This window comes from Esox lucius, chromosome 7 (assembly GCF_011004845.1).
Source record: "Esox lucius isolate fEsoLuc1 chromosome 7, fEsoLuc1.pri, whole genome shotgun sequence".
In the NCBI taxonomy this organism is placed as follows: Eukaryota; Metazoa; Chordata; class Actinopteri; order Esociformes; family Esocidae; genus Esox; species Esox lucius.
The window spans coordinates 24,947,987-24,959,891 of record NC_047575.1 but is presented as its reverse complement, the minus strand read 5'-3'; the positions used below and the strand labels follow the sequence as shown (position 1 = coordinate 24,959,891).

General features: G+C 39.5%; 1 protein-coding gene across 7 annotated transcripts in view; it reads left to right on the top strand.

The window, feature by feature from the left end:
- Positions 1–146: 146 nt before the first annotated feature.
- The window catches only part of ncor1 (nuclear receptor corepressor 1), a 101,468-nt gene continuing 89,709 nt past the window's right edge, over positions 147–11,905 (top strand). For 3 of the 7 annotated variants that reach the window (XM_013134453.4, XM_029120758.2, XM_029120754.2), the window contains exons 1-5: positions 148–287; positions 7,629–7,820; positions 10,042–10,136; positions 10,254–10,473; positions 10,742–10,924. In XM_013134453.4, coding sequence (XP_012989907.3) covers positions 7,710–7,820; positions 10,042–10,136; positions 10,254–10,473; positions 10,742–10,924 — 609 coding nt within the window. In that variant the 5' untranslated portion in view covers positions 148–287; positions 7,629–7,709. Of the gene's footprint in view, positions 288–394; positions 470–6,971; positions 7,043–7,107; positions 7,331–7,628; positions 7,821–10,041; positions 10,137–10,253; positions 10,474–10,741; positions 10,925–11,905 lie in introns of those variants that run through there. The other 4 variants (XM_029120759.2, XM_029120756.2, XM_029120757.2 and 1 more) reach the window with 4 other exon arrangements.

The window sequence follows — 11,905 nt, the reverse complement described above, 5'->3', positions numbered from 1 at the left end:
TAGTTTAGAAAAAGTTGACTTGAAGACTAATAGCAGTTTTAATGTGTATTTAGCACACAAAAATAAACACAGACAAAACATTCAAATATGTTCCATTTATGTCCAGTATATTTTTCATAACAATTGACACAACCCTGCCAGGACATCGACATACAAATGTGGTGCAGCCTTCTTCTGGTTAGCTACGTTCGTACACACAGTTCGTCAACCCCGGATTATCAAGCATCTGTCTATTTGACAACCAGAAACACATTTTACTTAATATAGGATATTGTTCCGAATGTGAGGTGAGTGTAGAGTATATCTCTTCATTTGTGCACAAACGTTAAATTGAGCAAAACCTTGTTGCGTTTGGTTAGTTAGCTATCAAGCAAGTTAGCTAGCTAGCTACTTTAGCGTACTGTCTGTGGATACCGCGAATCCCAATCCCCCTTTTGCAAGATGGCGGCGTGGTTGAGACATTTCAAAGGTGAAATTGTAACCAGTAACAATGTCGTTTTACGACAACCAATGCTCGTATGTACTTTACAACATTCGTTTTCACTGCATTTAAATGTAGTTATTCGAAATAAAAAATAAGTTTTTTGAACGAGCGCACACGGTCTCCAGTTCAACGTCCAATATTGACGTCGCTATTCAGTTTTACCGAGTTAGCATTAAAGCTAATCAGGCAAACAACAACAGAGGAAGGAGTACAGACTACCGCCAGCTCTACAGTAGTAGATTGCAACGAACATTGTTTTTCGTGTTGCTTAAAGCTGTCAACGTGTGGAATTACAAATAATCAGGTGGTTAAGTTGTTTAGAAAATTAGATCAAATAATTTATTTAATGTTACGTACATTTCTTTAACTAATGTTTTCAAACAAGCTAATGTAATGCTAACTAGGTATCTGATCATGACATGCCAGGCAAGTAACAACAGCATGATTAAAATGTATTTAACTGGGTTACTATATTAAACGTCTGTATAACCAGCATCATCAATAATCACATAAGTAACTATTTACAACCACAAAGATACCGAGTTTAGTCAACAAATTACCCTAAAATGGTATTCATCATAAATATTAAACAAGAAATACGTTTAGTCTTTAAGATATGGTCCTGCCTGTAAACAGTTACATCTTTGCAGGAAGATTACTTAGTCTATTGGTATTATATTATTGTTCTGTATGCAAAAAAGCAGGCCATATTACATTTTGGTAGTTTTTTTGTAGCTGCTATCCTCATATCAAGACGCTTCTAGGAGAAGGTCAGATGTTATGTTCCTTGCATCATCATGGAAGCCTGGTGTGTTGCATTTTATTCCAATTATGAATTTCTCTCATAGGTTAAGTTTGTTACCAGCAAAAGTCTGCATAGCAACATTACCATCACTTAGAGTTGCCTGCTTGTGGGCGTACTTGGAGGATTTAGCAGAATTTATTGAACTTGAACATGGCATGATCATTTGAATCAAATTATGGTTATTAAATAGGTACGTTTTGCTATAGATAGTTTTTTCATTCAATCTATTCACACAAATAGATGTAATTAAAGCATTGATTTTACTATATTCTCTTATTTAAAAAAATTTGAATAGTTAATTATCATCTTATCACCAATATAATGTGAACTTGCCAGGAAACGAGAGCCCTAAAAAATGTTAGAATTTTTCTGCTTATTTTTTGTAATTCGATTTTTAATCCCACATTTCCATATAAATAATATAGGCAGTAATAACCCATCCGCAGCCACCTGACTATAAAGTGTCTCTCAAAAGAATTCATCCCCTTGGACTTGATTTCATGTTGTAAAATGTGGATATGTCCCAAGGGAGTGTATATGTTTGACAAGATTATAAATAATGATTTTTTTATTGAAATAATAATTGTGTCCTTCAAACTTGCCTTTGTCAAAGAATCCTCCATTTGCAGCAATTACAGCCTTGTAGACCTTTGGCATTCTAGTCAATTTTTTGAGGTAAACATAAGAGATTTCACCCGATGCTTCCTGAAGCACCTCCCACAAGCTAGATTGGCTTGATGGACACTTCTTACGTACCATACGGTCAAGCTGCTCCCACAACAGCTCATAAGGGTTAAGAGCTGGTGACTGTGCAGGCCGCTCCAATATAGACAGAATACCAGCTGACTGATTCTTCCCTAAATAGTTCTTGCATACCAATTTGTAGAAATGTGCAATAATTTTGTCGCATTATTTGTCTTACATACTAAACAATATCAGTAGCGCTTTTTTTTGAGTGATGGACTAAGCTATCTAGACTGGCTGACATGACCACATGACTTCACAACAACAAGCTCCACAGTGTAGTAGTCAAAGTCGGGAATCAGACAACACAAAATCCTATTTGAGCAAAACATTACTGACTACCGTCGACTAGTCCAGAGGTTCTCAAATTTCTCCTCAGGACTGCCATTCCATATTTTAGAATCAAGAGCAAGCACTCTTGATTTAATTTTTAATTTAGGTGAATGAGGGTAGTTCAGGGCTACAACACAAATGTGAAAAATCTGCTGTTCCCTAAGGACAGGTTTGACAACCACTGGACTCGTCAACTGAACAGGGTCAGCCCTAGTGCAGATGTTTTCCTTTTTTTTGGCATGTGCTTTTGATTTGACATTGTCACTACTAGGCCTGTCACGATTGACATCTGAGTAAATTATTTTTTGCACAAATAATTGCGATTAACAATTCAATTGTCTATATTGTATATATTATGCCATTATTGTAGTGTAAGCCTAATAATGTAAAAATACACGTGGCGGATCCGGAGATGATCCTTGAGATGTGTGGTGTTTGTGCTTTTGAGCACCATCTTTCTGGAGCAAATCCAGCAATTTGCCTCCTCCACATTATTGGGCCCACCTCTTTCAATTTGGCTTAAAACCAAAGTGCGCCCAGAGTGCTCCAGCTGTGTTAGTTTTTTGACCTACCACTAAATCAATGTTGTCAACGATTGCTGTTCACAAAGCACAACTGCAAAGCAATGACAGTAACATTTTGCTGCGGATCATGAAGTTTCACCTCCCACTCCACTGCAAATAGTATAGCCTATTTATTTAAATCAGCCTTCCTTACGTAGCAAAATGTGTTTCAATGTTTAATATGCAATGGGACAACATAGTTCTAACCATACATTTTAATGCACATTATCTAATTAGGAAATATGGTTGGTAATGACAAAATTCGAATTAAAATATTAGTAAAATGATTTTACACACGCTTGATTGTTTTTTTCATCTATCAAAGTTGATGCAACAGATAAGCGACTTAAATGTGTTTATCTATTAACTAATAATGCGGCGAAATTACTGTGCATGGGAAAAAAAACTAAACTAGTTTTAAACATATTGAAATTATTAAAACGTTTCAAATGCTCTTTTGCTCCCATGCAATAAACATCCTACATTTTGCATGGTATTTGTTGAGATGTTTCTAACATTGGCCTAAAAAACTCTTATTCAGATTGGAAACATGATTTTGGAATCAAAATATTGTGCAAAATGGTTGTTTAAAGATCATTGTCTATAAAATAACTGCAATCTGGCTCAAATAGTCACAATTGGGCAATTATGTAATAATTGCGACAGCCCTAGTCACTACAGCTATCTTCATAGAAATGTTGCTCTGCTTTAAACCGTGCCATGAATAAAAAAATAAAAAAAATTTATTGTCAGATCTCCTCTCAGTAGAACATTGCTTGGGCATTTTTTCGTTTGCAGTTTTGTTATGTGCAGGGAGTGGCAACAACTTCGACATGGATGCCAAATGCCATTCAAGAATAACTATAACAACACACTGCACGCAGAGCAGTGTTCTCCCAGATTCACAACACTTTTAGAGTAGTAAAATGTTCATTTTTAATAATAACACAGGACTATATTTTTTGATTTACAAAATAATTAAGCGAATACTTATCATACATCGGGTCTCGATGAAAGAAACATATAAAGATGATCAAAATCTTTGCTGTACATTGTGTAATTCCTTGAGAATAAACTGATGTAACAACGGTCAGTGGAAACCAAAATCACCAACCAATTGAGGTCTGGATTCAAACTCACCGAAAATCGAAGTGAACAATTGAAATCACAGGCTGTTCCAACTTGTGTGAATTCCATCACGGCAACTCATCTGACTCAGTAGTGTGTATGGCCCACACCTCCCGACAACATCTGGGCATGTTCCTGATGAGACAGCGTATGGTGATCTCCTCCCAGACCTGGATCAGGGCATCAGTGAGCTCCTGGACAGTCTTTGGTACTACTTGACAGTCTCTGGTGTACTGATACATAATGTCCCAGAGGTTCTCAATTGGATTCATGTCTGGGGAACATGGGGACCAGTCAATGGCATAAATGCCTTCATCATCCAGGAACTGCCTACATGCTCTGGCCACATGACGCCAGGCATTGTCCTGGACCAGGAGGAACCCAGGGCCCACTGCACCAGTGTAAGATTTGAAGACTTCATTGCGGTATTTAACAGTAGTGGGGTACAGTTGGCTAGCACTTGGAGGTCTGTGTGACTCTCCAAGGATATGCCTCCCCAGACCATCACTGGCCCACTGCCATACCAGTCATGCTGGAATGATGTTGCAGCAACATAACATAGCATCTCCAGACTCTTTGTGTGAACCTGCTCTCAACTGTGAAGAGAACAGGGCACCAATGGCGGTGCTGAGCTTTATTGTTATTTTGTAGGGCTCTGGCAGTGCTCCTCCTTTTCATCCATGCACAAAGGAGCAGATACTGGTCCTGCCACTACGGCCCTGTCCAGCTCTCCTCGTATAACGGCCTGTCTCCTGGTATCTCTTCCATGCTCTTGCGACTGTACTGGGAGACACTAAACCTTTTTGTGATGGCTCATATGGATGTGCCATCCTGGAGGCACTGGATTAACTGTGCAACCTAAATGGGCTACAGGTACCGCCTCATGCTACCAGTAGTGACAAGGACACTAGCAAAATGCAAAACTGCAGAAGAATCAGTCAGAAAGGATAAGGAGAGCGCAATAATCTGTGGCCACCACCTGCAAAACCATTCCTTTTTTGGGTCGTTTAGGCTTCCTAACTGGACAGACTGATATCCCTGAAGTTTAATTGACTTGGTGTGATGATTACATGTTATCTTAATTTTTATGTTATATCAGCCATAACATTATGACTACTGACAGGTGAAGTGAATAACACTGATAATCTCGTTATCATGGCACCTGTCAGTGGGTGGGATATATGAAGACATTCTATCATCAAAGTTGATGTGTTAAAAATGGGTAATCGTAAGGATCTGAGCAATTTGACAAGGGACAAATTGTGATGGCTACACAACTGGGTTACAGCATCTCCATAATTGCAGCCCTTGTGGGGTGTTCCCAGTCTGCAGTGGTCAGTACCTATCAAAAATGGTCCAAGGAAGGAAAAGCGGTGAATCGGCAACAGGGTCATGGGCGGCCAAGGCTCACTGATGCATGAGGGAGCGAAGGCTGGCCTGTGTGGTCTGATCCCACAGACCAGCTACTGTAGCTCAAACTACTGAAAAAGTTAATGCTGGTACTGATAGAAAGGTGTCAGAACACAGTGTCTTGCAGTTTGTTGCGTATGGGGCTGCATAGCCGCAGACCAGTCAGGGTACCCATTCATTCTGACACCTGCCGAAGGCGCATACAATGGGCACGTGTGCATCAGACCTGGGACCTGCACAATATTAGGCAAATATTATTGACTGGCTAAAGCCCCCCTAAAATATGCCTAGCGACGTTCCTGAATGGGTTGCTGCCGTAATGATGTGCATTGTATCATATTTATGTAAACAGCAACTGCTGGTATCAGCTCTCATGTCTCATATCACATGCAAATGTGGTATACATCAATATTCTGATTATATCACATTTACATACTATATATCTGTCAAAACACAGTCCAGGCTAGTAGATTTCAGAGCAACTGGCCCAAAAAGTGCCAGTGAGAAAAAAAGTTAGCGTTGGACGCTGGAATGGTACAAAAGATTACCATGTAACTGCAACCGTAGCTACAGCTGGAAGCACAATGTTGGCCTTGCCCAGCAGAATACACTTTTAGCTTAACCCGCCAGTATTTAACCTGTTTGAGGGTTTTTCATCTGATCATTCTACTTAGTGTGTCCTCATTAAAGGCTGGTGATCTTGGGGTTAAGTGTAGGGGTGCAACTGTACATATTGCGATTAAGGATCACGGTTCGGTACAGTGCAAAAATGTATTGACATTTGTTACGTGACTCGAGCACCTTTGAAGGAAACTATTTACAGTCACAGCGTAGGGATAAATATCTGCGGCTATACACGCGGCCTTTGTGACTTTAGCCTGGTTAGACTGATTTGAGTAGATGAGCTTGTCTTGTTTCTTTGTTTTTCTGTGGTGTTGAAACTGTGGTCATATTGGTGTAGATGTGTTAAGATATTTTAGATTTCTCCCCCCACTTGAGTTACGGAACTAGACCGGAATGGAAGTAGTTAGTCCAGGGTGGTTTCGGGTGGGAAGGACCGGTGAGAAAGTGTAAATGGGGAATATTTCAGGCATTCGGATCAATTTTGTAGAAAAAGGTCATTCGAAATATTAAATTAAAACAATAACTGCAAATGTCTACTGGTAATTTGTCCTTGTATTTCTGCTAGTAAGGCTGTAAAAACATTACATATTGCTCCTTTAGAATAACCCCATAACATAAAAAATGTTGGGTGTTATTTTAAATCTCCAGCGTAAAGGAAATTACAAGGCTAGAATTATTTTAGAGCATGAACTTCATGTTTAAATAGGAAGTCAATCTTACCCCTAAAAGTAATGGATTTTGAAAAAACATGAAAGTCATGGAAATGATTTATCATGTAGTTCATTAATTAAATCTTTAATAAAATTGCAACTTTTTAATATAAATATTCGAATAAATAATGATCTACATATTTGCCACCTGAACATGACTGCTTGAGCTGGAGCTTGCAAAGTTACGCTGAAGGTGAATCACTCGTGCACCTTGGCTCGAATAACTGCTGGAGTTAATCACGTGGGTTGAATATCTCATTTTTGTGTACTTGCTGAATTGCAGTTTGTCTCAGATGATCAATGCTCGGGGTTGTCATATCAACTGCTTGCCACCTTTCACCGCTCAAGCTTGTTATATATTTTACCTCACGCTTACGTCGTTCTGCACTCCGATAGTAACCAGCTAACAGAACGTAGCCAGCGCGCTAGCTACTACTCACTAAGAAGCAATGCCGGGAAAACGCTATTTCAACAACACCTGGCTACACACGCCACGATATTCGTTGTAGATTGTTGTGTAAAATGCACGGTATGTGTTTGTTTTTCAAATATGGGTGATGCTGTATTATCTAGCCAACATTTGTTGTCTATCCGATCAAGCTGCCAATTTCTGCTGGTTGTTTTATAGGTTTGGGAAGATTAAGTTTAAGGCGAGGGTCCACCAGAGTTTCCACTGATTTCTGGGACAGAAATTAGTGCTACGCATAGTCATTAGAAAAAATAATCCTTCCACACCCATTGCCGTTCCGATTCATTTTCAGACCGACAGACTGAATTGGGTCCTTTTTTTTGTGTGAGATGAATAATTACATTTATTTGTGTCTTAGGTGGTTTGGGTCTCTAGCCATGCTCCAGCTAAGACCATAATCAGTGCAGCAACAGCCTGCCCAGCTCAGCCCTGAGCTAGGATGTCTAGTAGCTCAGGTTATCCCCCAACCCAGGGGAGCTTCAGCAGCGAGCAGAGCCGCTTCCCACCACACACTTACCAGTACACCTTTAGCACATCACGCCACCACCAGGTAAGAAACTCTGCTTGAAGAAACATAACTTTCTCTTTATGTCTTAATGATGGAAATAATTCCTCCAGAGCTCAATATTTACAAAGTCAGGGAAGAAGAATATACACCCACAAATGAGTTTTCCACGTCTACCCCAGCCCTTTTGATTTCAGAACTGACATGATTTCTACAGGATAGATGGGGGGTTGATCCATGCAGATGCAGAGGGGAAATCTGCAATTAATTTAGAACAATTTGCTGTTTTTGTATTTCACTTTGACATTATGTTGATTAATTAAAATGTATTTATTTCATTTTGATTTCATGCAGTAATACAATACAAATGTTTTATTTTTTGTATTCGTATTAAGTGTGTGCCAAGAAAAAAATTCTCCTTTGTCCTCTGTCATTAACAAGGTGTTTTTGCCCACAGAAGTGCTGCTCACTGGGTGTGTTTTATTTATCACACCATTCTCTGTAAACTCTGAGTAAAAATCCCTGGAGGTCAATGGTTTCTGAGATGCTGGAACCACCATGCCTGGCACCAATTATCATACCACTGTCAAAGTCGCTAAGATCACACGTCTTCCTTATTCTTTTCTTTTTGGAGCGAACATCATCATTTTTGGATTTAACAATATAGCTAATCTTTATTGAGTTCCTGCTTCTCCAGTAGGAAAATCATAGCTTATGTGAAAAAGATGCGGGCAAATTAATCTTCAGGGAAAAACATACTGTAACATTGTGGATATTATTTTGACATGCTGCATGTTGAAATTTCTATTATGCGTACCCTTAACATGCTTTTTCTCTAATCTCTGACTTGACATTCTATTATTCACTATTCCTTATGTGCTTTGATTAAATCAATATATGCAGAATGTGTTAGCAGACACATCTCAGTGGTCCACAGCACCATAGCAACCCATTTGACAGGACAGGCGGTAGCAATGATCCAGTCAATGCACCTGTGGGACTCAGAGGCTCAGCCTGTTGGGAGACAACAGATTTTGGGTGGCAGGGCTGACGTTGCAATCTGAGAACTCACTAGACAGCATTTCCATGTATACAGACCCACAAGCACTTTTGTGTGAAGTTCGTAGAAGCGCAACTGTTTTGGTTCCAAATTAAATTTATAGTATATATACACATGTAGTTCTTTCAGAAATGAAAGGCAAACAATTAGACCTTTTCGGAAATGTGTATGTTCCTAATACTCCCTGACCACCGCACTGTCTGTCATAGTACACGTGTCTTACTCAGAGCAAGGTAGAACAATGATGTGTGCTATGTCCCTACTCACTGCAGCACTGCATACAACTGTACAGCAAAAATGAATCAACATTCTGCTGCAGCGGCAGGCAGTCTAGGCTGTGCCCCCTTTATAATATCAGCAACCACTAGTTAACTTAGTAAGTTACTATTTAACTGCTAGTAATTAAACATTTTGATTATTTCAGATGCATACAGTCAGAAACAGGCAAGCGCTTACAGGAAAGTCTGCGTAAGTGCTAAGAGAAGCTATACACCTATGCTAGCTAGACATTTAAGGCTAATGTTGGCTAACTGACAAAACAAAATCTTTAGCAAAGTCTGTTTTTTGCACTTCCAACTCATTAGTAGCTAAATAACAGGCCCTTTAGTCTGTCCTTCTCATTTTAATTGTTTTCACAATTTAATGGAAAACTGTAAAATAAATGCCTATTTAAATGATTAGCAATTTTCAAATTTGTCATCAAATTTTTACTTCCCTAATAACACATTGAATAGTTTTAATAAGAATTAAAAAATGATTCAAATTGTAGGAGAGAAATAAATCACTGCATGTGCAAACATTGTAAGTTACTTTGCTTTTACTTAAGTCATTATGGTTTTATGAAGTAAGCATCAGTGAAATCAGTGGGACTTTTTCTTTAGGGACATGCCACGGACCGGCAGGCATTCCTCCACGTAGTAGCGCTGGTCCATGGACCTTGTGGTTTGATAAATGCTGCCCTGTATACTTTTACAACCTACAAAAACATGAAATTAAAACGTTGAATGAAAATGTTGCAAAATATCAAATGGGCCAAATTATTTTTGATTGCACTGTAATTGACTTTACTGCAGGGTTTAAGTTTCACAACCATTAGATTAATATCATCTCTCAACAGGTTCTCTTGGCTGTGAATAACTTGTTTCTAGACTGGCTCTCACCCACCATACATCTTATTATGGTTTTACTGTGTGTGCGTGTGTGTAGGAGCTTTCCGTCCCAGATTACCGAGGTCACCTTCAGGACCAGCAGGGTCGGCGGAGGCCTTCATTGCTTTCTGAATTCCATCCTGGAACTGAGAGGTACGTAACCATACAATGGCCACCTTGTAATAAAAAGTCTGGTATTATTGTCATCCCTTCTGGGATGCTTCAGTGGTCCCAAAAGTCTAAACATCTGCATGGATCAACATCCCCAAGGCCTCCAGAGAGACGTCATGGGTATGAGCAGCAGTTCCACAGCGTCACCACCCAGCAACAGGCTGATGGTCATGAGAACCTAGATGCCAAGCGGCCGCGGATGGACTCTGTCTCTGAGGCCCAGTTTGCCCGTGGTGCTCCGCCTGGAAGCATTGTTTTACCCCTGCAGTCCCACCAGGTCCAGGACAGCCTTCGAGCTACTCTAGGGGAGATGAAAAAGGTGGGCATCACCGTTACTTAGATATAGTAGAGAAATAAACTTTTGCATAAGCAAAGGGAAAATGTCAGTTTAAGTAGATCATTTTGAGCAAGGCGAAGTGCAGAAAAGCTCATCGTGATCACCTGTAGATATTTGACTAATTTGTATTTTATTGATTCTGTGCGATTTGACTGCAGTGTAGTTAGTCTCAAACATACGCATGTATTGAACATTCCTTGTATTTATTGGAATAACTGAATCTCCCATGTCTTCTTTCTGTCTGTTTCAGGAGACCCAGTTTAGTGGTATCAAAGCTGAATCGCAGTCTCCAGGAGGGCTGCACCATGTTGGGGATGATCAGGATGGTTCACCATCCAAACTATCCAAGGAAGAACTAATCCAGAGCATGGACCGTGTAGACAGAGAGATTGCTAAAGTTGAACAGCAGATCTTCAAGTTGAAGAAGAAGCAGGTGAGTTCAAGTTTCATTAAAGGCTTGATTGAAAGGCAGAAATAATCGCCTATTGATGATGTTTGACAAACATCATTGATGGCGACGATTTTGACAATGTTGGCGACAATTTAAATTTTGATAATGTTTTACTATATTTAATATAGACTCACACTACCGGCGTCCGCAAGCGCCAATGCAGCGCAGTGAATGACAAGCAGAGCAGCATATCATATTTATCTAATGCAAGACAACAATTGAGAATGTGGAAAGAGCAGGAGCAGGGAGCAGCACAAAATGTCTGTTTGGCTATACAGTATTTCTTTCAATCTCCCCTTTCAATATCAACCATTCAGTCCATGAATTTGTTGGCTTAATGGAGTTCTATTTCGCAAGTATAATAATATTTTTGGTTAGTATAATAATGACTGATACTTGCAAAACAGTTGCACGAAAACCTAAGATACAGGGAGGTTTAACAGAAATTTCAAAAAGTTGTCAGTGCCTTTGTAAAAAGACCCTCATGTGTCTGCTCTAGCTGGGAACTTAGGACTGACTACAGTGCATCTGAGTTCGCTTTCATTTGAGCTCATAGTTATCCTTCACTTCCTTTTTCAATTGAGTGGCTCGTGAGTTTTTAAATATTTTATTGAAATACAATACTAGACAGCCATGCGTCACATCACTGCTCAACTCTTGACTGGCCAACAGCACGCAAAAGGAGCTGCAAGGTAATTTTGTGCGTGTGCCAGATTATGAAATCACTGGAGGATGTCAAGTTTGTAAAATAATAATCGCAGTATAATCTGTAATTTCTTTACGGTGGCCCGATCGGGACAGTGACTTGCTAGTTTGATTAGTCCCGACTTGACTTTTTACTGGCCCCGGGTCATTTTCAAGCCCTGGTAAGAGAATGTTGGTGCAAATGTTTCGTACCAACGGTTATGCAATTTATGCATCCTTTATCATGCTTTACTAAAATAACTTGCGTATCCTCGAATA